Genomic DNA, 27,012 nt, shown 5'->3' on the forward strand with positions numbered 1-27,012 from the left:
AGAAAGGGGCATCAGCACATCTTTTCATCAGCACGAAGACAGTTAGAGTTACATATTGTATATCACCATGGAGACACAAAGAGAGTTAGAGTTACATGTATATGTAGACCCATCATTCAATTCCGTGTCTGTGTTTCATTCAGTTCTGTTCATGTGTCTGTTCAATAGGTCAATAATATCTCTGACTTACTACGGACTGTCATTAAACACCCCTAATATGGATGGAGATCCTTACCTGAACTGTGTCTTTGCTGCTGGCACTGAGTTTGCCGGGTACACTATGATGTATTTTGCTGGGCGTTATGTTTCACGACGCTTGACGCTGTCATCCAGCATATTTTTCTGTGGGATCATGCTGCTCCTCATCAAGATTGTTCCAGCAGGTTAGTCGTGTGTGTGTGTGTGTGTGTGTGTCATCTTACTATCAAGCCAAGTCAGGTCAATTTTCCCGTGAGGGAACTTCATGTGTGGATAGACACAAGTATACACATGCATTTCACACTGACACAGTGCGCAAACACACTTCTCACACACACAGACCACCTGTCGCTCACTGAGGTGTGTATGTGTTTGTACAATGTAATCTTTCTCTTCCACACCCTTAATAACAAATAGGTTGGTCATTTCACACAATAGTTCTACCAGAAAGACTCAGTAGACAGAATAGAATCAGTTAACCATTTAATTAGTAAAGGAACGGCTTGGATACAAGCATGATAAAGAGTCCTGAATAGGTAACAGTCTTTGGCGTAGGCCCCGTCTCGGATCTGTCCAGCGATGAGCGGATCTTGTCTCCTGCCGATGGATGAAGGCAGGGGCGGGGAGACTACCCCCAAAAGGATGAGTGATGCCCACCAGGGCGGTGACTCAGTAACCTGGTTCTGAGAGGAGCAAAGACATTAGTATACATGCAAGATTATTAAACGACATGTGGTGATGAGGTTGTGCCAGGAAGCCGACAGAATTTTAAAGTGGCTAGGTGTTAACCATTTAACCTTGGGTTGTAATGGGGCCCGCAGCATGCTTTCGCCTAGACCAATGCGACGGCCAGGCAACCGGCGTCCAGGGCAACCTGGACCATAAGCACTTCACGATCTGGGCGCCCAGTGACTAGCAAGCTAATACATTTAGCGCTTTCAGATATAACCTCCGGAGTACATGCGGAGGTTTGTCAAACGGAGGTCCTACCCTTCGGATGATTCAGATATGATGCTAACCTGCGGACCTAATACTGACCTTATACGGACGTATGTGTGAACGACATACACGCACATTACAGAATCTCCGTGTGGTTGTCGAGTGAGGGGTGGGGGCTTAGAGTTCACAAGATGCGAGATATATGACGCAGAATATATGCGGCCGCTGCCTGTCACAGCTGCTTTTTGTTTACAAAGTGTAGCCTATGTATTATAGGCTAAAGAAGAGAAATCTATTGTGCGTAGGCTAATACTTGAAGTAGGATAGTCACGTAAGTGCGCACATACAGTATTTGTATGTGTGCTTCGAGTAAACACATTTATCTGTTTTCAACGTAATGCAGGCGCGCGGGAACATATTTTTGACCATGGGTGCTGAATAACAAAATAATGGATGTCCCACGATTTCTCCCCTAGCATGATATGATTTTAATTTAGACAGCTACGCCATTTCAACGCGGTGTATGAGTAGGCCTAAGAGTGAGAAGTTTTATAATGCCCTTGCCACTCCGACTCATCAATAAAAACTGCGTGCACACACACCAGACCAGCACTTGACTTTACATCATTAAACTATTTCAGTATATTGCTTTTCTGATTGTCAAAACCACACCTAACTTATGGCGTCTCCACTCCACAGCAAAAGTGTCCTAACCACGTTACAGCTGTTTTATCTGAGCGACTCCAATAGTGAGAGGATTTCAGTGTCATATTTCGGTGGCACTAGCTAAGCTGTCGTGGAACTCGAGATGACATGTCTACTGATAGGCAACAGGTCTCACCAACACGAAATTCTAATTGCAAAAGATGCATCCTACCTCATCTGTTGTACTGTAGTTATTCGAAATTGGGCTTTTCACAATCCAACGATATATCCAAAGTGCGAACTAGCTGGTGATGGTTTATGAAAACTGCCAGTATGCATGCTACACGGAGTTCTGACAGGGCTGTGCATGGCCTAATAAACAGGCAAGATATAACCCACGATCGCCATGGTTTCGTTGTCAATTCGTGTTTGTGGTAATAATGACAGCAACAATAAAACCATCTGTATCTTACGATCTTCATCATTCTTGACAGATCACCAGCCTCCTCTGGATGGTCATATGCATAATTAGCCTATAGCCTACCTTTAGTTTTCATTTAATTTTAAACACGAATCTACTGTCTTTACTGCCGGGAGAGAAAAAAATCCTGTATTCTTTTCTGTATGTCTGAAAGCGCTTATTGTGACGAGCCAGGCAACCGGCATCCAGAGCAATCTGAACTTTAGTGCTTATGCGAGCTGGGCAACCAGCGTCTAGGGCAACCTAGACCACAAGACGTGCTGGGCAACCGGCGTACAAGGCAACCCGGACCATTAGCTGGGCAACCAGCGTCTAGGGCAACCAAGACTGATGTGATGGCCAGGCGACCGGCATCCAGGGCAACCTGAACCGAACTGGGCAACCAGTATCTAGGGCAACCTAGACGAGCATCACGAGCCGGGCAACCGGCGTCCAAGGCAATCTGGATCATTAGCTGGGCAACCAGCGTCTACTGCAACCTAGACCAATGTGATGGCCGGGCGACTGGCATCCAGGGCAACCTGGACCAAACTGGGCAACCAGTGTCTAGGGCAACCTAGACGTGCATCACAAGCCGGGCAACCGGCGAGGAGTGACCTGAACCATAAGCGTTGAACGAGCTGGGCAACCAGTGACAAGGGCAACATGCCCGTGGCTGAGACTAAATCACCACAAGCTACCGGCATGCTGGGCCCCGATATGTTTCAGCGATTAGTGCAAGGCGAATGCCAGAATTTAACCACCGCCACCAGGATTTGTGAAGGTAAAATGAGGTACCTGAGTTAACATGGGAGAGCAACTTCTGAGCATCGAAAACGTCAAGAGGAGTTAGTTTGATGTATCAAGTATAGGCATCGGAAGATCACCTTCCTAGCATTCTGATGGATGGACGTGGATAGCCCTTTTTTGGCGGCAGTCGTGGCTGCACCAATGCGGAATGAGTGAGAAGTGAACCTCTTTAGAGAGGTTACATTTAAGCAGCATGTTAGCTAGATGGCTGCTGAAAATCAGGTGAAGTGTGAGGCCGTAGTTTAAGGTAGTGAACCATGGAAGTGAACGGGGACCAGGGAAGCAAACGGGCATTGCATTGCATTGAGCTGCAGACCCAAGGGCAACATGGATGCGTGTGAGCTACACCTTATCAACCTGCTCTTGGAAAGCCCTCCAAAATAAGATGAGCAGCATCGGTAATGCGACGGAAGCAGAAGCATGACCTTGCAACGTAGACAAAGGACTTCTAAGGACAATTCATGCCTGTATACGACAGGAGGAAAAAACATGTAACTGAAATATGACAAGACAAACGAACAGATGAGTGCTGGGGGACCATAGGTGCTTATGCATCTCAAGAGTGCAGAGGAGCTCTGAGAATGACTTAACGCGAGCTCGCTATACCAGTTGCACCAACTGTGGCAGGATAGAACAGTTTAGAACTGGCTGCTGGAGAGTCAATGAGTAAAGTTAGCAATGAGGAGATAAATAAGCAGTACATATCGCCCAACTGGATGCAAAAATTATATTAGTCATGCGCCAAGCACTGGCCCTTGAGTGATGAGTGGAGGGGTGTGTGTTCACGTGACATTACATGTGGCCAGCACATTTTTAATCAAAGCGACTGACAATGTACCCTGGGAATCCAGAGTTCCCACGGAAGCATTTGCTCAGCGAGAGACTCGAGTCTGGCAACGAGTATGATACATGTAACTTATGCCCCTTGCATCGCGGGGAACCAATCATATCTGTGTAGCTGATATAGGCGGGCCAGAGGCGATCTAAACAGATGACAGACGTAGTGTTATCCAATTGCTTCGAAGTCCAGAATCAGTCAGTTAACATTGATCGTATAGTGTTATCCAATTGCGTGCAGTGAGATTTCAAATGCGTGCTTAGTGCCGCCCCCTCGAGTCGGGACATTACGTTATTCGTGGCCAGACCCTTTATCTTTCAGATTGGGTCAGGTCCTCCAGGCTACTGACAATGCGGTAAACAGGTTAAAGCTAAAACAATTCTCCCACAATGCCAGTGCAATATAAAACACTTTAGAAGGTAGAGTACAATAACGAAAAGTGCATCAGTGAGTGCCGGTTTAACACAGTCAAGAGTCAGTTCTAGACAGGTGATAAGTGCTGGGATTAGGAAGGCTAGTTTTAAACCGTGCTACGAGAGGAGATATTTTCGAAAGCGCTGGGCCTTCGGGAGATTTGTGAAGACGGAGGGATGACCCCACTCCAGTATAAACTGGAAACATGATCCACGCGTGTACGTGATTCCGTGAACCGGCACTACCATCCCTGTAAGAAAGTAGATGTTAGTGTGATATGTGGAACTGCTTCTCCATTGACAAACTGAATCCCCTCGACGGAAGAGGGGAGGCATGATGCACCTGCAGGGTTTAGCAAATTAAAGATTGGGAGGAGAATGTAAAAGGAACTGACATGTCCTCCCTGGTGCGATCACTTTGGATGAGCATATCTGCCAAAAACAAAACAGCCAAGGCAAAATAGGAGAATGAAAATTAGAGTACACGTTATTTGCAGAGGATCCTGCTAAAACGGCAATTCGAGTAAACAATCAATGAGACGGAAGGCGTGACTAGATGGGCTGAAATCACATGGACACGCAGAGACCTGTTAGGAGATAATAAGGAGACACAGCACTCAAAAAACCCTCCATAGAAATGCATGGGCTTAGTTTGTAACGCCAATATGGCAGTGTCTACGCATATCAGGAGGCGGCAAAACGTTGACATGTGAATACATTGAGCCAATAATGTCGTGTGCAAGGATTAAAGTTCTCCGTCATAGGACGGATTTCCGTCAATTTGATTTTAGAAATGTCATATTTGAGATCGATGCAGATCCGATGAGAAAATAAATAGGGGGGGAGGGGGGGGACTATCACCTTTGCTTTTCCAAAGAACACGTATGGAGGACTATAACGGTCTAAAAGTTGGATTATACTGAGATGGATTACATTAGAGACAGCTGATTAGGTTGGCCAATCCGTTTAACTTTTTTGGATATGATATTGTGAGCTCTAGGCTATGTGCGAATTCGGAGAAGAAGCGTAGGCTGTGTTCTTTCCGTGCATCAATGTAGACAATTTCTTACTATCGCGAACTCTTGTCAGGGGAGAGGTCATTCATTTTGGGTGTCACCTATGACTTGAACAGATAGCCTTCTATGCCACCCGATGTAGGCTACTATTATTGTTACAGTTTTTAATCAATGCAACTAACATTATGTGTAAAGCGACGCAATATAAACCGTAGCCTATGCAATTTATTATCCCGTCTGTTATGACATGTACAACAATGTTTTTCACAATTTGCGACGGAAGGTTTTGACTGAGCGTGTTAGCATAAAAAAAAAAATATCACTGTCATCATCGCGAACTGTTGAAAGGGGGTCAGTCTGTTTGTGACGCACAGACAGCCTTGTAGCCTATTTTGCTTAGGCCTCACTTTTAACGACAGTAGGTTGTTAGTGTATGTTGACAAAAAATAACCATACAATTAAAATAGTCAACTTAAAACTTTGCTATAAAATAGTATTAATTTGTAGCACAAAACCATAACCAGTAGGCCTACCAGAACCTCGCATATTAGCGTCATGATTTGTGTGCGTCTATTTGGCAAGGCCATGGCTGTCATGGGTGCGTTGTTGCTAAAGGAAGACAAGTGTCAAAAGTTAAAAAATAAATGGAGATGGGCAGTTGTTGGAAACGGGGGAGAACTAACAAGCCATGGTGTAAAGAAGTTAAAGTGCCAGGGGTTTGCTTTTGCGCGGTTCGCTTCAAGAAAATTGTTTATGGATGCAATAGGAAAACGTTTTAGCACGCCACCAATCAGAAGACCGCCATAAGGTTAACGTTCGTGCACTTCAGGACATCTTCCCTACCTGGTGCAACTAGCCACCACGACAGAGGTAGGCTACGTTAATCTATGGCTGACCGTTTTTAGAAAGTAGGCTACATGTTCTTTCATAGCGCAACACGACCTGTCCCTCACCATATCGCAACCTCTTGTCAACCAATCTGTTGCTGAAGACAAAAGCACCGTCTCCAGATTGTCGTTATCAAATGCGCAGACCTCCTGCATGAGCACACACAGTATTGCTGCTCATTGGAAAACTGAGTTGTCTGTAAAACTCAAAATTACCATGTTTTCATTAAATGCGGATGAGGCAACAAATGGAAATACTGTATGAACAATATCTAGAATGTTCTGATTCGTTACTTTGATGAGGAAATGGGAAGTCTTGCAAACTTGATTTTATAGATTTTACTTGGTGTTGAATTGCATATTAACAAGAACAAAATCTCCCCTTTAAACACTTTTGGCCTGAAGGTGTGTTAAAGCCTTTCTACAATATTGCTGCAGTAAAAAAGAACAGCAATGGCTAATCAGCAATGGTCAGGGATGGTACTAAAATATATTTTTGTTCATCAGGAAAACTCAATCTCAATCAAGAACACTCTCAATTCGCCTTATTCACATGGCGGCCATTGGCGGCTAAAACGAGGCTACAGGGTACACAAACCATACGATTGTTATGTTCTATGCATTCACCTGTAGGTGGCATTAATTATATAGTAAGTGTACCCTGTAGCCTCGTTTTGGTTTAAACAATGGCTGCCGTGTAAATAAGGCTAATACTCCCTTTACTTTGCTGTTTGCATCTTTTTGTACATTTAAAACCAATAGGTCGCGACCGCAAAAGGGGTTCTATTTTTATAGGTAGATATGAACAACGTATGACTTATGGCCTGAAAAAAGTTCAGTCAAACGATTTTTTTTCACTTTAATCCCTGCGTGTGTTGTGAAGACATCGTGCCAATCATGTGGTTGCCCACAACTGGTTACCTTGGGCTGCTACGGTCGTCAGTGCACTGTGCACAGTAGGCCTATGCTACTCTTTGTGGTTGATCAACTAAAAATAAAAGATGTATTTGGTGACGTTATTGTAGGCCTAGTAGACCTAAATTCTGAGAAATGAAATGGTACGAGAAACGATCTGCACGGCCCTGTGCAGGCGGAGACTGAACCAGAGCCCGTCTCTGACTGAACTCCAATTTGCCCTCATAGACATGAACTAGGACGACCCATCTTGCTACGCATTAATTATCTTTGCTATGAGTCTTCCTATTTATACATATTTATACACATAGGCCTATTTGCCACATTCTTGTTCCAACCATTCACTTAATCAGCTGATTGTAATTAGAAACTCTTAAGACAGGTAGATCAGCTAATTAGTGAAATCACCTGTACTAAGCGCACAGGTAGAACCAATACATGGCAGGACTTTTACTTTCTAATGCCGGACTTTTACATCACCACTAATTTAGCTTATTTCAACCCTAATGCCCCCCCCCCCACCATCCCCTCTGAGACTTCACTCATATTTTGTATTTTCATGAATAAAATGTATTGATTTCAACCGCTTAAAGGAACACGCCACCCAAAATCAGTAGTAATATATGTTCTTACCTTAACTTTCACGAGTTGAGTCGTACCTCTCCCGCGTCGGTATGTGCACTCAAACGCTCTGGCGCGCGGCGCGAATGTGTTAGCATGTTGCTATGCTAGCGGGCTCTGCCGTGGCCGTAGAGAGAGTAAGATGGCATTAATCAAACACATCCACGTTTTCCCTACTTAAATACAGTTGCACAAGTAGTTGATTAAAAATGTTAGGGCACACAACATGAAACGTGACTATTATTTCAACCATAACTGCATAGCAAAACTTAATCCATCCATCAGCAAAGTTTTTTGACCAATTTTCAAAACCGCACCCGCCCGCCATCTGCTGTGTTTATAATGTATATGGGATGTTTTTAATGTAGCCTATATGGGATGCGGCGCTGCTGACGTGAGGCTAGAAAGCTCTTGCCTGTTCTGATCCAATGCAGCAAATATATTAAAAGGCTAAAGTCCTACATTGGCTATGTTGTAGCCTATATCCCCAGAATATCAGCAGCAAACTCAGTCTCTGTCTCGCAAAACAGTCTCCAAATAAAACGCACATCGGCCTGTTGCCTAGCCTATTCTGTGTGCCAATATAGCCTATCGTCCAAAATGCTTGATTGCATTGCATTCTCCACATTTTTAGCTACATTTTCATGTACCACATCAGCGTTTTTGTTCAGTGAATCTTTTGTAAATTGCTTTACAATTACCGTCGGGCCTAGGCCTATTGCCAGGCTTGCCTCAGCTTCGGTCACGTCCTTTTACAATTTTATCATTGTAATAAAAAACGCAATTTGGCACATAATTTCAACATGCTGCTGGCCTACTAATTAATGCCTATTGTACTTTATTTTTTGCAAAAAGAAAGAAATCCTTGATAAAATAACAAGTCATTCACATTACTTTACGCACTGGCATGTCAGGGTGACACTATGACAAGCCTGTTCTGAAGACTCTTGTCTTTTTCAGACAGACAGCGCAATTCATGATGATCGGACAAACTAGCGCCTCGATATTAAAGAAACGCCGACTCCATTCATTCCGAAAGTCCACCGCACAACAGTGCAACGTGCATGTTCACATTATAACCGCCAAACTTGCTTGCTTGCCTTCTAAGTTTTCCGACTTTTTTTCTTACCTTCTTTTTTCCGCTGTGGATGCTATTGAGCTTGTAGAAGTCATACGAGTCATATCACTCTCTGTCTCTCTTTTAAATGCCTATTCCCTGAAGGCTACAATTACTATGTGTTTGATATCGAAACAAAATAACCCAGGCAGTCTTATCTAGAATATAGCACAGGTTGAAGTCAACGTCAAGTTGGTGAATGTGTGTGTGTGTGTAAACATCTTGTAGATGACTCAGAAATTACATCGGAAGAAGAAGGAGTGAAAAGTGGCAAGAGGCAAGCCGAAGGCTGCTGACAAGTTGTGGTACATGAAAATTTGGTACATGAAAATTTAGCTAAAAATTGGAGAATGCAATGCAATCAAGCATTTTGGACGACGTGGAGAGACAAGCCGGCAGAAGATTAAATGCTCGAGAGAGAAAAAGATGCTGTTTTAAAAGGATGTGCAGACCGAAGCTGCAGCAAACAGGTGATATTTAGACATTTATTTCACAAAATCCAAGACTAAGAACAGACAGACTATGTAACTGGACACATTGAGGCCAAAAATATTGAGAATTCTACAGGGAATGTTGAAAACGAAGGAGTGAATAGTGGCAAGAGTCAAGCCGAAGGCTGCTGACAAGGGCCCGACGGTAATTGTAAAGCAATTTACAAAAGATTCACTGAACAAAAACGCTGATGTGGTACATGAAAATGTAGCTAAAAATGTGGAGAATGCAATGCACGATAGGCTATATTGGCACACAGAATAGGCTAGGCAACAGGCCGATGTGCGTTTTATTTGGAGACTGTTTTGCGAGACAGAGACTGAGTTTGCTGCTGATATTCTGGGGATATAGGCTACAACATAGCCAATGTAGGACTTTAGCCTTTTAATATATTTGCTGCATTGGATCAGAACAGGCAAGAGCTTTCTAGCCTCACGTCAGCAGCGCCGCATCCCATATAGGCTACATTAAAAACATCCCATATACATTATAAACACAGCAGATGGCGGGCGGGTGCGGTTTTGAAAATTGGTCAAAAAACTTTGCTGATGGATGGATTAAGTTTTGCTATGCAGTTATGGTTGAAATAATAGCCCATCAGCGCATCTCTAGTGTGTGTGCCTCTCTCTCGCTCAGAGGGGAGGGGGAGGCTGAGGGGTCGATCAAGCATGGATTCTAAACTCTGTTGTGGATAGGATCTACAATTAGGTGTTAATTAATATTACTACCTAGGTCGAAGTACTCCCAAGTGCTATTGTGCCAGACATTGTAGTTCTCCTTTTTATTCGCTTGGAGAATAGTCACGTTTCATGTTGTGTGCCCTAACATTTTTAATCAACTACTTGTGCAACTGTATTTAAGTAGGGAAAACGTGGATGTGTTTGATTAATGCCATCTTACTCTCTCTACGGCCACGGCAGAGCCCGCTAGCATAGCAACATGCTAACACATTCGCGCCGCGCGCCAGAGCGTTTGAGTGCACATACCGACGCGGGAGAGGTACGACTCAACTCGTGAAAGTTAAGGTAAGAACATATATTACTACTGATTTTGGGTGGCGTGTTCCTTTAATAGTACAGTAGGGTTCCCCTATAGGACACAGCATGATGTACACACTTGCACACTCTAGCCGTCCGTTCAACTCATTTGAAGCCAAATGTTCCTTCACCTTCTCTGAAGCTGATGATACGTGGGGCAACTTTTTGAGCAATGTTGCTGGGCAATGTTCCTCAATCCTCACTGTTGTGGTTCTACCATGTTCCCATTGATATTGGGCAACAATACCTTTTCTAGACTATTTTAATTATCAAAAGGCAAATAGTCATGATCATCCAATCAAAATAATTGGAACTGGTTATGTGGTTGTCCAGCAACATTGCTCAAAAAGTTGCCCCATGCATCATCACCTTGAGACTTCACCTGACGCTGTCCTTGGTCACTGTCATCCAACCCCCTCTCTCTCCCTCCCTTTGTTACATTTTATTTTAGGGCCATTCTGCAGAAATGTCCATTTTTCTGTCCCGACACTTTACAGATCTGTTACACTTTGAAAAACACCAAATTGTTGCAATTTCTTTGTATTTCTCACATGTTTTTGAGCCATCCAAGTGACAGTGTTGATTTTTGAATTGATTTTATAGGATTCCAAGCACCACAAAAGTGCCAGTCCCAACACTCATGTATACAGATTGAGGGCCAAATTCTGAGGTCAAAACAAATGTTTTTGAAATAGTTTAACTGCAATAATGCATGCATAACTATCACATTAATTATATAAGCAATATATTAAATACAAAATATCAAATGAATATGATTATTTTATTTAAAAAAATGTATCTGTCCCAGGGAGTCATGCCACTGGTGTTACTCCACAACAAAACTCTTATTTTGAAATACAAGCAATCATACTAATGACACCACTGGACTTCCTTTTACTTAATGGGCCCTATTATGACAGCCTAAAACACATGGTCACTGGCAAATGGTTTAAACAAATTTGGGGGTTTCTCCAGTCCATATTGGGTTTGGTTTAGTTATAAAACGTTATGAAACGTCTGGCGCATGGGGCAAGAAGGCGGGCCTTATGTTTCTTAATCAGTCATGGGTGTGTATTGGGCGTAACATCATTTAAATCAATGAGAATGACATCTGTCATTCCCTCAGCGCACAGCATAACTTCAAACAATGTATCGGTATATGGACAGTCAGCAGCGTATTTGAAGGAATCTGCATGCGAGAGCGTACTATGGAACAGTTATTCCACTAAACCATGCTTTACTAAAACCTATAGCCTTCACACATTTGCACTCGTCTTTTGAACTCATTGGCAAAGTGAAACTAACTTCACCGTGGTGTCAGTCAACGGCAAAACAGTTATACACGGTTAGTTGACTGACAATGGGTTACCATCGAAAACATAGGCTGGAAAAAGCAACACTTACCCTAATAATGTTCGAATGACTGAATAAAACAACATTTATCCTGCAGAGGAGTTGCTTATATGACAGTGCATCTTCAGCTGTGCTCCATTGCCTCTCCCCTAATCACTTTTAATCGTCATTACCAATTTACAAATGATGGTGAATAACTACTCATTGTGAGATGTATTTCGTAATATCTTTATTCTAATTATGTTTCCCATTGTAATAGTGTAATTTGTAATGTTTTGCATGGATGTGCGCGTTTGTGGATGAGAGAAGCATGGTGCGTTGTGCACCCACCCATATCACTGTTGATAATGCGCTCTTAAAATAACATATAAACAACTCGCAATGGACTTCTGACCAGATTTCTCTTGGTCAGTGGCGTAATGCGTTTTAGGGAGTGTACGATAGCGATTTTTAGACAACGGGCCAGATCTCTCCTCAGGTCGTTAATTGCCACACACCTTGCTAAAAAAAGAGACGTGCAAAATAAGAAATAATTTTGTCCCGCCTTTGTCCCGCCTACACCGATTTGATTGGTCCCTCTCGCTCGAGAGGTAGAAGAAATTTGGATCATTGCTCGTGGCCAGCATATCTTGCGGGCACAATTCAAATTGTGCTCTCGCGAGAACTCTGGATTTCCAGGGTATCAGAAAGCATTTATATCATGATTTCTTATTGAAGCCCTTAGTCAAAGTCACTGGTATGACCTTCTTAACTCTTAGGGAAATTAAAGAAAATAGAATACAAATGGATTCAGTGACATACTATAGTGAGTCTAGCCTGACTAACAACATATTTTTTTATTCTCTATAGCAGCCATTTTGTAAAATGCAGTTTTTCACAAAATTGTCACTGATTACTTTTTTGTAACACCAGTGACAACTTAAACATTGATGAAGACGTAAAGTAACACCAGTGACTCATAGAAATGACATGTAAAACTTTAAATAAATGTACAATTCTTTCCCTTATGTTATGTGTATTCTTGCAGCAAATTACTTAAGTAATAATGTGGTCTAAAATATTGAACTAAATCCTTCTGTAACAGAAATACCACCAACATTGTTGTTTGGCAATAAAAGTATCTATCTATAAAAGTATCTATCTATCTATCTATCTATCTATGTATCTATCTATCTATCTATCTATCTCTGGCTTCCAACAGAACTGGGCGCTTTGAGTGTCACCTTGGCCATGTTTGGAAAGATCTCCATGACGGGGGCCTTTGCTTTTGTCTATCTCTATGGTACTGAGCTGCTGCCTACCGTGGTGCGGAACATGGGCCTGGGAATGACCATTATGGCCTCTCGAGTGGGCAGCACGTTATCTGCGCAGATAGCCTACATAGGTGGGTACACTATTCACCTTCAGTCCCAACATTAGTTTATCGTTTGTTTGTTAGATTGTTTGAACTGGAAAGAAATGCAACAGAAATTAAAGCCGGATTATATAGCAAGGTATAGCATGAGTATGTGATTAATGCACCATAACTCGGTATCATTAAAAAAGTGCAAGTAACATTGTCTAGTGAAATACCAATGTAATTTGAGTGCCTTGCTTGTGACGAGATGTTTAACAATTATTTTTTCTATTATTGATTTTAAAGGGACATATAATAAGGTGTTACCCTATATTCTTATGGGGTGCATGTCCATAATCTGTGGGGTTTTAAGTCTGCTATTACCAGAAACAAAAGATGAGGCGCTTCCGGAGCACATCAGCCAAGTTAAACCTCTCCATTGGTAGGTAACAGAGTTCTGTAACCATTTACGGCGGATTACAATTTATTGTGGTACATCTGTGGTACATATTTACTGATTTTCCTCCTTGGTCTTTAAAGGTTTTGTAAAGTGAAGAAATCAGAGGGGAGGAACAGAAAGGAAGAAAATGGCTGTTCAAGCAGCAAAGTGGAGTTGTAACTTGACTAGACAACTAACTAACTAACAAGTCAGCTAACTTAACTCTAATAGTTTGTTTTTTAACAGTGTAGAGTAATTAAGGCTATTTATTTGCAGAAATGAAAGTCCTTGCATTGCCTTCGAGTAAGTCACAGAATTGACTTTTAAGCACTACTGCTAGTTTACAAATGACTACATGGAATGGGACCTAATCATCTATCAGATATGCTTCAACATGCCTCTCACACCTCCCAGGAGAAATACTTGTTGGTAAAACCTGCTGTTAGAACTAAACATGGAGAAGCAGCAACTTCCAGATGACAATAAACATGCCTCAACTGAAGCCAAATGCTTATTTTCCGTTAAAGTCTAGATGGGCTACATGCAGTCATGCACACCAAGTTTCTTTGTTTCGATGTCCCAGGAATGGTTGACCAAAAATTCTGAAGGTGACAGGAGAAAAAAAAAAAACTGACAACTCCTGAGTGTGCTAGTGGCGCTCATAATGAGTCTACTTTGTGTCATTTATGTTTTTATGTTATTCTATTTAATGTACTGTATTTTTAAACTATTTTAAGTTGTTGCCCTTTTATGATTTTATTTACTATTTTTCTTTGCTTTTGATTAAGTAAAGCACATTGAGTTGTCCCTGTGCATGAGATGCGCTATATAAATAAACTTGCCATGCCATGCCTTAATATCTCATGGGAGTGGACAGGCCTCTCCATGGAATCCATTGTCGTCATCATGCTACAGATTGGACAGACCAAGACGCTGGCTTCGGGATGGTCATTTCCGCCCCTCTATGCCACCGTGTTTCCCTCACACTCTTGGACATCAAGTAGTATTCAGTTGGTTGCAATTCAGCAAACTCACCACTAGAGGTTAGCTCAGGGATTCCCAACCTTTTTTGGCAGATGTAGCAATGTCACGAGCTCTTGTAGAAATCTAGCAAATAACTACACACAAGCAAAAGGCTATGAAACAACACCAACAGCCTAGTTTACACAAAATTCTGTCATTTATTTGAAATATCAGCAAAGTTGTAACATGAAAACTTTGTTCTACGGTATGTTCTGACAACTTCAGAACTACAGTACATAATGACATTAATCTTTCATATGCATGAGTATGGGGTTTAATTTGTTCTAATAATATTTATGTGCAGAGGGTGATCCACAAGTATTTCTTGATTTGCATGCATGTTTTGATATCCACAAATTAAAAAATCCCATTTGTAACTTGTATATTGATTGTTATATTGATTTGTAAATAATATGGCATTTGTAAAACTGTTCACCATTTGTGAAATGTGATTCCGCATTTGTGGATCACCAGCACACGCATTCTTCGCTTTCCACAGTTAGGCTACATATTTTTGAGACATTCTTTACATGAAAGGCCACGTAATTCACCTGCACACAGACTTTGCAATCCAGTAGGCCTAGAAGGGGTGATCCACAAATATTTCTTGATTTGCATGCGTGTTTTGATATCCACAAAAAACAATTTGCAACTTGCATGCACAGTTACGCTTGCACAGTTACAGATTTTTGAGACGTTATATTTGTCTCAAAAATGCCTCCCTTCATCAGCAGGTGGCAGTGTTTTACAAGTAGCTCAAGGCCACACTGGAACAAAGAACCTGCTGGATTTACTTGATAATTCGGTTGCACATGAATGTTGTGCCACAGTATTCACAAAGCATGGTTCATCTCAAAGCATAACATAAGACAACTCATCTTCAAGAAAACATGTGTGAAAACTTTTGGCAACACTGCTGCGTGATTATCTCAGTGTTCTTTTTGCAAAGGGTCATGGGAACATGAAATGATGACACCAAGACTCCCCATGTGTTCATTTGCCTTACTGGTTTAGTACTTAAAGCTGCAGTAGGCAAGATCTTTTTGATCATATTCACTGAAACCGACACTATGCTCCGACAGAACAACATAAATCAGCCGGTTTTAGAAAAAAACCTGAGGGGTATTTCACAAAGGCAGAATTAAGACATCCAAGATAAGTGATAAAGCGAGGTTTGACATAGCATTGTCTGGTCATCCTAGCTAAACTCGTTTCACTAACGCCAATCCAAGATGAGTAGGAGCAACTATGTCAAGCCGATATGGATGATAATGTGATCTGATGTTATAGGTAGTCTCTCTCCCACGGTAGCAGTAACATCACCCAAATCGAAGCATTCACCACAGGTAGTAATTGGCCTATGTAAAGTGCTATAGAAGACCGGTAGTTGTCGTGTAAGGAGGGTCAGCCCTATGTTCCCATATTTCTAAGATTTTTTTTCACTGAAGATTAGGCCCTATGTTCCCACATTTCTAGGACATTTTCAAAATTAGGTGATACATGGGACAACTTTTTGAGCAGGGCAACCACATAACCGGTTACATGTGTTCCGATTTACGAAGCCCGGGAGGTGTCATTGCAAGATATTTTTGTATATCGAAAGAATGTGCGCTCATTTTAGTAAAATGTGCTCATTTTATTAAAATGGGGTCTCATTTTCTAAAATGGATTGAGTACAAAATCTAATAAAATGAGTGCAAAATTTAGTAAAATGAGAGCACTATGTAGTAAAACGAGCACAGAATATACTAAATTGTGCACACAATCTAGTATACTATATTGCGTTCCGTACTACAAAGGTAATGTGCCAAAACAACAATACTCAGGAACGTTGCCCAGCAACATTGCTCAGAAAGGTGCCTTGTGTATCATTAGCTTTGGAGGACACATACACATCACAGTCAAAGTTGTTCCAAAGTTCTACCAAAAGCAGGCAAACTTTAGGTAAATTTAGAAATGTACTTGTGGTACACTTGCACATGTCCTATGTTTATACTTCTTCGGACTAAATTTGGCCACTTTCAGTTTATAATAGTAAACTCTTAAATTCTTCTGCATACGGCCCATTTTGAGTATTTTGCCCGGCATTGTACATCATCTACTTAGGAGATCATTGCTCCTACATACTTTGGCCTATAATCAAATGTCTGACCTCTTTGGAAAGCTTAGACACTGTAGTTTCTTGGTCAACAATCAGAATAGCTGTGGGAAGTACTGGCACAGAGGTACAGAGGCTAGAATACTGTTTTATATTTCTGCCGGATAACAAATATCTCTGAACTGACCACCATTTCAGCCCTCTAGGTCACTTGAGATGACTTAGAAACACACCTGAGCCCTAGCCCCAGGTCTTGTGAAGCTGTGTGCAAAAGTAGAATATAGAATAAAAAATGACTGCTTTGGGCCATTCTTTGCCAAAGTATGCTCATGCGTTTTGTAAAATGTCCTGTGGAAACTCCCCATAGGACTTTTGGGTTCCCAAAATGCACACTGACAATAAAAGGCTTACTGTGTGGCAACCTCTTGGTGTAGAAGCATAATCCTGGTCTCAAATGAAAGGTAACACTTTGAGGTTTCTTGTGGACTATTTAGTATGTCAGGTGTTCTAATATAGACTGACTACACAAAATATGGAATAATTACAAAAAAGTCTCTATTTTTTCTTTTACTTTGTTTGTTCAATGGTTGTGTATTAGATAAACTATACATCTGTACAACTAATATTGGATAATACAACATGAAGATTCAATTTCTATGGATTTTTGTGAATATTTCAGTACCCAATATGTTGCATCTACTTATGGTGCTGCAGCTACACTGCAGCCAGAAGTCAGGGTAGCACCAAAAGCGGAGGAGGGGTAGGGGGGCATTTTGGATCAAATTTAATTGAGACATAATAAGATTAATCTGAGAATGTACTAGGGCTGTCACTTTACGTTTGAAAATCGATTGCACAATCGATTGGACTAAACAACACAAGTTTCGAAAACTAAAATAGGGAATCGATCTTAACCAAATATGTACACTATTAATTTTAAACGAATTAAACAAATAAAAAGGATAGATGTAACAAAATTCACAAACAAGAATATAAGAATATAAAAGAATTCCGAAGTGCAGTAAGCATTGCGAAAGCTAAAAAGAAAATTCCCACCATTTTTATGCACCGGAAACAGCTGTTTCAATCGAATGCTATGCTGCTCGTGTTTTGCCAAAAAATGGAGGACAACGCGATCAAGCTGTACGACATGAGAGAGACGAGTGATAGGCCCTAATAACTTGAGCAGTTCGATGTGGAAGTACTTCGGATTTTTGGTACTGTATATCAAACTATGGAGAAGAACAAAGCAGTAGGCTATGCAAACTGTGCAATCGAGTTCTGCGTAGGCGAAATTTGTTTGACATTTGTAATCGTAAACACAGACACAGCTACGTTGAAGCCTGCAGTAATGTTTGTCACTGATGTAATGGCAGTCCACTCGGCTTGTTTTTCGAGAATGTTGCACTCCTGTTTGTCATTGTGCACGAAACTTCACGCCAATAAATCATCAGAAATATTGCTGGCTTGCGTCTACAAGCGCCCTCTTTACATTCGTCCTAATGCCTGTTAGTTGTTTGTGGATTGGCCTATATTTGTCGTTGAAAATGGAAACGTCTTTAGACATGAAAAATCGATTTTACAATTGATTCAATGAACACTAATGTCTCAAAAATCGAACAGGATTTTTTCACAAAAGTGACAGCCCTAGAATATACAGCACTATACAGATTGTACATGAAAAAAGTTGGCATTTTTGGATTCCCAAGAGTCAAAGCTTTCAAATGGTGTATTACATTAATACACAGGATTAGATGTTTCCCTTGTGCCAAAATCTAAGGTAAAAACACATTCGGAAGCCCCTGCTCAAGTTAACTTTAAAAAGCACGCTACCCACAAATCCACCAACAAATGGTCACAAACACAAGACAAATGGCCCATCCAACAGCAGTATATAGTATGCGGCATGTCATTGGGGTTATCAAGTGGGCACCCTCATTCACCGATGTTTCGTTAAGTTAGGCCCACGACACCTCATGAAGGCTTAACAGTGAAACCAGCGTCCTGGAGACACTCCCCTCCATGCTGCCACCATTTACCACATTGAAATATCCAATACCTGTGATGAATACGAGGGAGACTCAGATGCGGAGAATACTTTTTATAGGCAAAGGGCAAATCCAGTGGCAAAATCCAGTAACACAATCCAGGTCATACACAGTTTCACAGGTAAAGGGCGAACAATCCAAATTACACAAGTCCAAGAGTCGGGGTCAGAAGGTACAGTCCAGGTCATACACGGTTTCACAGGTAAGGCAAATAATCCAAAATCGCAGGTCCAAGAATCGTTGTCGGGGTACGGAACAAGGTCAAAGAACAATAAAGTCACAATTCTCGCAATACTGCTAATATCACACGGCTTAGTAAGTTACAAGAGAAACAATACCTCACGCTGAGGCAAGGGAGACAGAGTCATTTTAAAGCCAGTGGCTAATTAGTTGATCGACTGCAGGTGGTTAGAACTCCGGCGAAGCGGAGCAGGACTGGAGTGGGCGTGGTCGACGCAGCCGACGGGACAGAGAGGGCTGCGCAGGCTGAACCGGCGTTACAGTACCCCCCCCTTCACGGGAGGCTCCCGACGACCTCGAAGTCGACGGCCGTCCCCGGCGACGAGGTGCAGGGCGGTCCGGACGGCTCCGGTGGAATGCTGCCATCATGTTCGGGTCCAGAATATCTCGATATCCAGAATATCTAATATGTCCAGAGTCTCGGCCCAGGACTGCTCCTCCGGGCCGCACCCCTCCCAATCCACCAGATACTGCAGACGACCCCCACGTCTCCTGGAGTCGAGGAGGGCACGAACGGAGTAGGCCGGTTCACCACCCACATCTAGGGGCGCGGGGCAACTCTGCGCAGTGGTGGGCGGGTACATCGGGCTGTAACAGACAGGCTTAAGCAGAGAAACATGGAAAGTGGGCGATATCCGAAATCTGGGTGGGAGCAGGAGTCGATAAGCAACAGGGTTAATCTTCTTCAAAATCCTGAAAGGCCCAATATAACGAGGACTTAGCTTAGTACACGGCAGTCTCTGCCTGATGTCCCGCGTGGACAGCCACACTCGCTGTCCCGGTTTGAAGTCTGCGTTAGAACGGCGGCGCCGGTCAGCGAAGCGCTTCTGAGTGCGCACCGCTCGCTGAAGCTGTACGTGCGCCGTCCGCCACACCTCCCCACTCCTTCTGAACCAGTCATCCACAGCAGGCACATCTGAGGAAGACAATTCCCAAGGGAACAAGGGCGGCTGATACCCTAAAACACATTGAAAGGGCGTTAATTTCAGTGACGAGTGAAACAAGGAATTCTGCGCATATTCCGCCCAGCCCAGATAACGGCTCCAGTCTGTCTGGTTATGGCTGCAGTACTGCCTCAGATAGCGCCCAATCTCCTGATTAAGCCTCTCCGTCTGTCCGTTCGACTGCGGGTGATAACCCGACGAGAGACTGACAGTCACTTGCAGCCGCTGACAAAACGCCTTCCAGACCCGAGATATAAACTGTGGGCCGCGGTCTGACACAATGTCTTCGGGGATTCCATAGAACCGAAACACCTCCTTGAATAAGGCCTCTGCCATTTCCATCGCACTGGGGAGACCAGAAAAGGGAATCAAACGGCACATCTTAGAAAAACGATCCACCACCACCAAAATTGTGTTGAACCCATTAGACATTGGTAGATCAGTGATAAAATCAATACTGAGGTGCGACCAGGGACGGTCCGGCACCGGTAGCGGTTGCAACTCTCCAGAGGGCAGACCTCGTGGGGTCTTCGACTGTGCGCATACCGGACAGCTCAGCACATAATCTCTAACATCGTCGGTCAGGGATGGCCACCAGAATTTCCGCGTCAGAAGTTCGGTAGTACGAGTAATACCTGGGTGTCCAGAGCTGAGGGACGTGTGGACCCATTGCATAAGCTGTGAGCGCACTGATGTCGGTACATACATCCTTTGTGTAGGTGTTTCGGGTGGAGCACCCTCCTCACGCAGCGCCTCCAAGATAGCGTTCTCGATCTCCCAGCGGACAGGGGCTACTATGCAGGCCGGATTCAGGATAGGCTCGTCGACCGGGGGGGCGTCCTGAGAACAAAATCTTCGAGACAGAGCATCAGCTTTGCAATTCTTAGACCCAGGACGATATGTAACAACAAAATTAAAACGAGTGAAGTATAAGGCCCACCTGGCTTGTCGTGCGTTCATTCTCCTGGCGCCTTTGATGTACTCCAGGTTGCGATGGTCCGTGAGTACCACGAACGGGTGCCTCGCTCCCTCTAACCAGTGCCTCCATTCTTCCAAGGCCAGCTTTACTGCAAGGAGTTCTCTGTTACCCACATCGTAATTTCGTTCGGCTGGTGAGAGTTTGTAGGAATAATACGCGCAGGGATACATCTTAGCCGGGTCTCCATGCCTCTGGGAAAGAATCGCGCCAACACCCATGTCGGATGCATCCACCTCCACCACGAAAGGCAGTGCGGGGTCGGGTTGCTTCAGGATAGGAGCGGAGCAGAAAAGCTTCTTCAGCTTGTCAAAAGCCTCTTGCGCCTGGTCATTCCACTTAAGAAGCCTCTGGCCCTTTCGAATCAAGGCGGTGAGGGGTGCCGCTACTGCACTGAAATTGCGAATGAAGCGTCTGTAGAAGTTCGCAAATCCCAGGAACCGCTGTAGCTCCTTCACAGTGTGTAAGACCGGCCATTCCAGAACTGCCTTCACCTTGTGGTCATCCATGCAAACTCCCTCTGGTCCCAGAACATATCCCAGGAATGAAATCGTTGGCCGGCTGAACTCGCACTTCTCTGCTTTGACAAACAGCTGGTGCTCCCGGAGACGTTGCAATACCTGGCGGACATGGGCCACATGCTGGACTGGATCTGAAGAGTATATCAGAAGATCGTCAATAAAAACAATTAAAAATTTGTTAATCATGTCTCGGAAAATCTCATTCATAAAGGACTGAAAAACGGAGGGGGCGTTAGTTAATCCATATGGCATAACGAGGTATTCGTAATGTCCTCTAGTGGTGACAAACGCAGTCTTCCACTCGTCGCCCTCCCTAATTCTAACCAGGTTATAGGCGCTGCGGAGATCAAGTTTCGTATACATGATAGCTTCGCGCATCTGCTCCAGCGCAGCGGGGATCAAAGGGAGCGGATAACTGAACTTGACTGTGCTTGTATTCAAACTGCGATAGTCTATGCAAGGTCTCAGACCTCCGTCCCTCTTCTTCACAAAAAAGAACCCTGAAGCAGCGGGTGAAGTAGACGGACGAATAAATCCCTGATTCAGCGCTTCGTCGATGTAACTCTCCATTGCCTCCGTCTCGGGAATAGATAACGGGTACACACGGCCCTTAGGCAGAGGCGCACCAGACAACAAATTTATAGCACAGTCCCATTGACGATGTGGAGGAAGGTTGGTAGCTTTAGACTTAGAGAAGACGTCAGAAAAGTCGTGATAGGCAGGAGGTATACTCGCCTCGGGGACATGGGGACTCTCGATAGAGGTGGATCGGCAGGGAATAGATAGACAGGATTGGAAACATTGAGTGTTCCAGGAGACAATGTCTCCCTCTCTCCATGAAATGACTGGGTCATGCTGCTGCAGCCAAGGGTAGCCCAGAACAAGGGGATCACGAGGGGAATTAATAACTAGGAGTTGCAGTCTCTCACGGTGCAGCGCTCCTACATCTAATGATATAAACTCAGTCTGGTGGGTCACCAGACCACTGCCCATAGGCCTACCATCTAAGGTATGAACAGTGAGAGGAGGAGTAATTTTTTGTAGCGTGACCCCCATCTCAGTTGCCAGTTGAGCATCAATAAAATTTCCTGCAGCTCCAGAATCAATCAGGGCTGAAAGAGACATAATGGTGCCATTAGTTTCCAACTTTACAGGGACTGTGAGCTGTTTGTGGGATACATTGTATAACACCGTAAGTCTCACCTCAGCTCCTCTCTCTCTGACTACATCCTGCACGGGTCGGACGGGGCACTGGAGTCTGAGGTGTCCCGGATCTCCACAGTAGAGACAGAGGCGGAGCCGGAGCCTCCTCTGCTTCTCCTCTCGGGTCAGGGGAACGCGACCGAGCTGCATCGGTTCTGGTTCTGAGGACTGATCAGGCTCTGAAACAGGATAGGCGGGCGTTCTCCGAGGGGGCAGTTCCCACGGGCTTCGTTCTCGCAACAGGTTATCAACGGATATGGACATTCGTATATAATGATCCAAACTTCGTACATCAGCTCTACAAGCCAGCTCCGCCTGGAGGTCACGGTTTAAACCCCTACGATAAAGGGTCAGGAGTGCAGAATCATTCCATCCACTCCCTACCGCAAGGGTACGGAATTGCAAAGCGTAGTCCGCTGCCGAACGTCTCCCCTGGCGAATCTCACACAGCAAATTTCCCACATCTCTCCCATAGGCAGGGTGGTCAAAAACTTCTTTGAACTGTGCGTGAAACTGGGGTTCTGAGTTTAAGATAGGGCTAGGCTGGTGCCATAATGCAGTGGCCCATTCTAATGCCCGGCCAGATAACAAGGAAATAACGAAATGTATTTTGGCCTCTTCAGTAGGATATTTATCCTGATGATGGGTCAAGAACAGTGAACACTGCATAAGAAATCCCTTACATTTGTCGGGGTTACCGTCATACCTCTCAGGGAGAGCAATCGTCGCAGGGAGAGATGGTACGCTGGGTGTCCGGGAAGGACCCGGAGGGTTGGTTGGCTGTAGGCCTCCACGCATCATATTCACAAGCTCTTGGATGGTATCGTCTTGTAGATTCGAAGAGACTTGGGCCTCCGCTGAGTCGGTCATGCGGTGAGGTATTCTGTGATGAATACGAGGGAGACTCAGATGCGGAGGATACTTTTTATAGGCAAAGGGCAAATCCAGTGGCAAAATCCAGTAACACAATCCAGGTCATACACAGTTTCACAGGTAAAGGGCGAACAATCCAAATTACACAAGTCCAAGAGTCGGGGTCAGAAGGTACAGTCCAGGTCATACACGGTTTCACAGGTAAGGCAAATAATCCAAAATCGCAGGTCCAAGAATCGTTGTCGGGGTACGGAACAAGGTCAAAGAACAATAAAGTCACAATTCTCGCAATACTGCTAATATCACACGGCTTAGTAAGTTACAAGAGAAACAATACCTCACGCTGAGGCAAGGGAGACAGAGTCATTTTAAAGCCAGTGGCTAATTAGTTGATCGACTGCAGGTGGTTAGAACTCCGGCGAAGCGGAGCAGGACTGGAGTGGGCGTGGTCGACGCAGCCGACGGGACAGAGAGGGCTGCGCAGGCTGAACCGGCGTTACAATACCCAAAATACTCTTAACCAGCCCAGGCTTGGTCAAGGTTGGCTAGGTTGGTCCGTCCCGTTGATGTGGACTGAACCATAACCATAAAAACCCTGGCCAACCAACCATCAACCTAGGCACAGCCCATCACAAACACAAAACAAATTAGCCAGTTAGCTTACGCCCCATGTTCCCACCATATTACCACAATAAACAAATACCCTTAACCAACCTAGGCATGGTCTAGGTTGGCTAGGTTGGTCCGTCCCGTTGATGCGGACTGAACCATAACCATAAAAAACGCTAGTCTACCACCATCAACCCAGGCACAGCCCATCACAAACACAAAACAAATGAGCCAGTTAGCTTACCTTAGCTTGCGCCCCAGGAAGGGTAACTTTTCTCGTTCTGCTGCTAAGGACATGTTACTAACCACCTGCCTTAGACTTCGATCACAAATGCCCAATTCAGACAGCAAGCCAATAGCAGATCTGGCCACAAACCCACGTGCACCGATTTCAATAGGCCTTAATCGTGCACTCCAACTTCGCTTGGCTGCCTCCTCTGCTATTTCAGTGTATTTCGCTCTCTTCAGCTCATTGGCCTCTTCCACTCTGTCTTCCCAAGGAACAGTGAGTTCAATGAAGTAAACTTACAAAGTTAATTTGCCTTACCCCTTTACTAGCTGCTAATGAATTGACTTCTCTCCTTTTATCCTCTTTTGCTGCTGCCACACATTTCAATACCTGGTTATGACGCCACGTATACCGCCCCTGGGTGAGACTTACCTTGCACCCTGATAGGATATGGTGGAGACTGCCCACACACGAGCAAAGTATGCATTTATCATCCTCACCAAACCATTGACTTAAATTCTTGGGAGACGGGAGCACAACATATGTAGCACCTAACATAAATCGGATTCTACCAGCTTCCATGCCCCATAGATCTTTCCATTTAATCTGTCTTTTTTCCACCCCTTCCCAGTTCACCCACTGCCACACAGCGATGGCCACATTAGCCGAGGCAATAAACCAAACTGAAAACACCACAGCTTGAGCTTACCTGGCAGCCCTGACTTGTCAGTTTTTGCAATACCTTGCCTAGTGACCTGTCTCAAGTCTTCAACCTGTAATTTATCACTAAGGCTTGCATCATACCACCTTCCCAGACTCTTCACTGGTTTCTCCAGAACTGTGGGAATCACCTCTTTATTTATAGCAAACTTCTTATCTATTACCTTCCGTTTAACAATTGAGAGACTCCTAGACTTACTTGGCTTCACCTTTATTCTGGCAGATTGCTATTTAACTTATCCAGCAACCTGTTGGTGCATGGAACGGTTGACGTCAAGGTTATCATGTCGTCCATGAAAGCCCTAATCGGGGGGAGGCGTAGCCCTCCCTGCAACTTCTCCCCACCCACTACCCATTTTGAGGCCCTAGTGATGACCTCCATTGCCATTGTAAAAGCAAGTGGTACATCCCGCCATGATTCCTATCTCGAGTTGTTGCCACCCTGTGGTGTAATCAGCTGTAGTAAAACATAATTGAATATCTAGAGAGTATGCTTTTACTAGGCTTTTAATGCTACCTGGGATTCTGAAATAATCAAAGGCCTCCCACAACAGACTATGCGGCACTGACCCAAAAGCATTAGGCAAATCCAAGAACACAACGTGCAGGTCTCTCTTCTCACGCTTTGCTAATTAAATTTGGTGCCAAATCATGCTGGTATGCTCTAAGCACCCGGAGACGCCAGGAATTCCAGCTTTTTGCACCGTGGTATCAATTAGTTTATTCCTTTCAAGGTAATTTGTCAGTCTCCGTGTGAAAGTAATTGTAGGTGAATAATTACTTAATATTAATCTTAGACTGGCGAACTTCAGGAAAAACTCAGGAATCAGGTTTATTCTGTTACAAGCAGAGAGAGTACAAAAAAGGTCTATGTAGGCCTAGCCCAGGCCAGGCCTAGGTTGGCCTGAAGCCAACTACTCTCTTCCGCTCTACATCCTTAGTCCAAGTCTAGAAAATCTGATCTCACAAACATTGCAGTTTAGTTACTTTTAAATGGTTTAAACAAAGAACAAAGTGGCACCAAGAACAAGCCCACTTGATTGGTTCTACAGTTGGTATCAGACACACCTACTCACACCCACTTCACACCTATGCATTCTTGTCAGAATAGCATGAGGAGAGATATCTTATATATCAGAAATATCACTTATAGAATGTTCCAAACATTCTCACAATCACATCATTACAATCCTTGTAATGAGACTATCAAAATGATACCAGACATGAATACATTTACATTTCATGATACATGGATACATTATATCAAGGAAGCATCCTTTGTCTTGTGTAAGTGATAGGCCTTAAACCAGCACATTAGCATTCCATTGGGGGAGGGGATAGTGTCTTTGTTTAAAACCAAGATGGGTTACATGGCTAACTAAAAGTAGTCTTGAAGTTAAATTATTATCCATTTTAACCATACATTTTATTGCTATCAATTCCCCCTTTTCAAGTCTGAATGACTTGAAGTTCAAAATAAGATTCCATAACATGAGCCTTCTTGAACAATTTTACAAAATTTTTTTTTTTATAAAGTCCATAATCAGTCCATAATCAATGTAAGTGTGTGCGTGAGCAAGGAAAGCAGCGTTCAGCATACATCCCTTCTTGCGTTTCTCTTCCGTTGAAGAAGGGTCCTCTTATGAAACTTGAATGTGTCTGCATTGTTTCAGTGTAAGTGTATGCGAGTGCAAAGGGTGTGCATGCAGGCCGCGTTCGGCGTGCACCCTTGTGTCAGTCCAAACAGTCCATGAACAATGGGCCATGAGTGTCTTTGATGATGCGGAGTGCGAGGCTGCTTTCGGCACCCCCTTTCGTTGCTTTCAGTCAGTCCAGTTTTGTTGCTTCCAGAGTCATGGCAGTTGCTTCTGCCACTGGTTCCGTTGGACCTGTGGTTCCTGAGCCTCGTCCAGTTTCGTCTCATGACATGGCCTAGCCCCGACCGCTGCTGCTGGCTGTACCTGAGCCCAGGGCAGAGTTGTCTGGTCCATCAAGCTCGTCCAGTGGCATGG

General features: G+C 43.8%; 1 protein-coding gene across 1 annotated transcript in view; it reads left to right on the forward strand.

Moving 5' to 3' along the window:
* LOC143132344 (solute carrier family 22 member 4-like) overlaps positions 1–14,887 on the forward strand; it is a 36,247-nt gene extending 21,360 nt beyond the window's left edge. Inside the window, exons 7-10 of the mRNA XM_076291786.1 lie at positions 169–383; positions 12,943–13,125; positions 13,384–13,519; positions 13,618–14,887. Of these exons, the coding sequence (XP_076147901.1) occupies positions 169–383; positions 12,943–13,125; positions 13,384–13,519; positions 13,618–13,696 (613 nt within the window). The 3' untranslated portion in view covers positions 13,697–14,887. The remainder of the gene's footprint in view (positions 1–168; positions 384–12,942; positions 13,126–13,383; positions 13,520–13,617) is intronic.
* The last annotated feature ends 12,125 nt before the right edge of the window (positions 14,888–27,012 follow it).

This window comes from Alosa pseudoharengus, unplaced genomic scaffold, assembly GCF_046254945.1.
Source record: "Alosa pseudoharengus isolate Yale_2024_CS ecotype anadromous, Long Island Sound unplaced genomic scaffold, YU_APseudo_1.1 YU_APseudo_1.1_scf_19, whole genome shotgun sequence".
Classification (NCBI taxonomy): Eukaryota; Metazoa; Chordata; class Actinopteri; order Clupeiformes; family Clupeidae; genus Alosa; species Alosa pseudoharengus.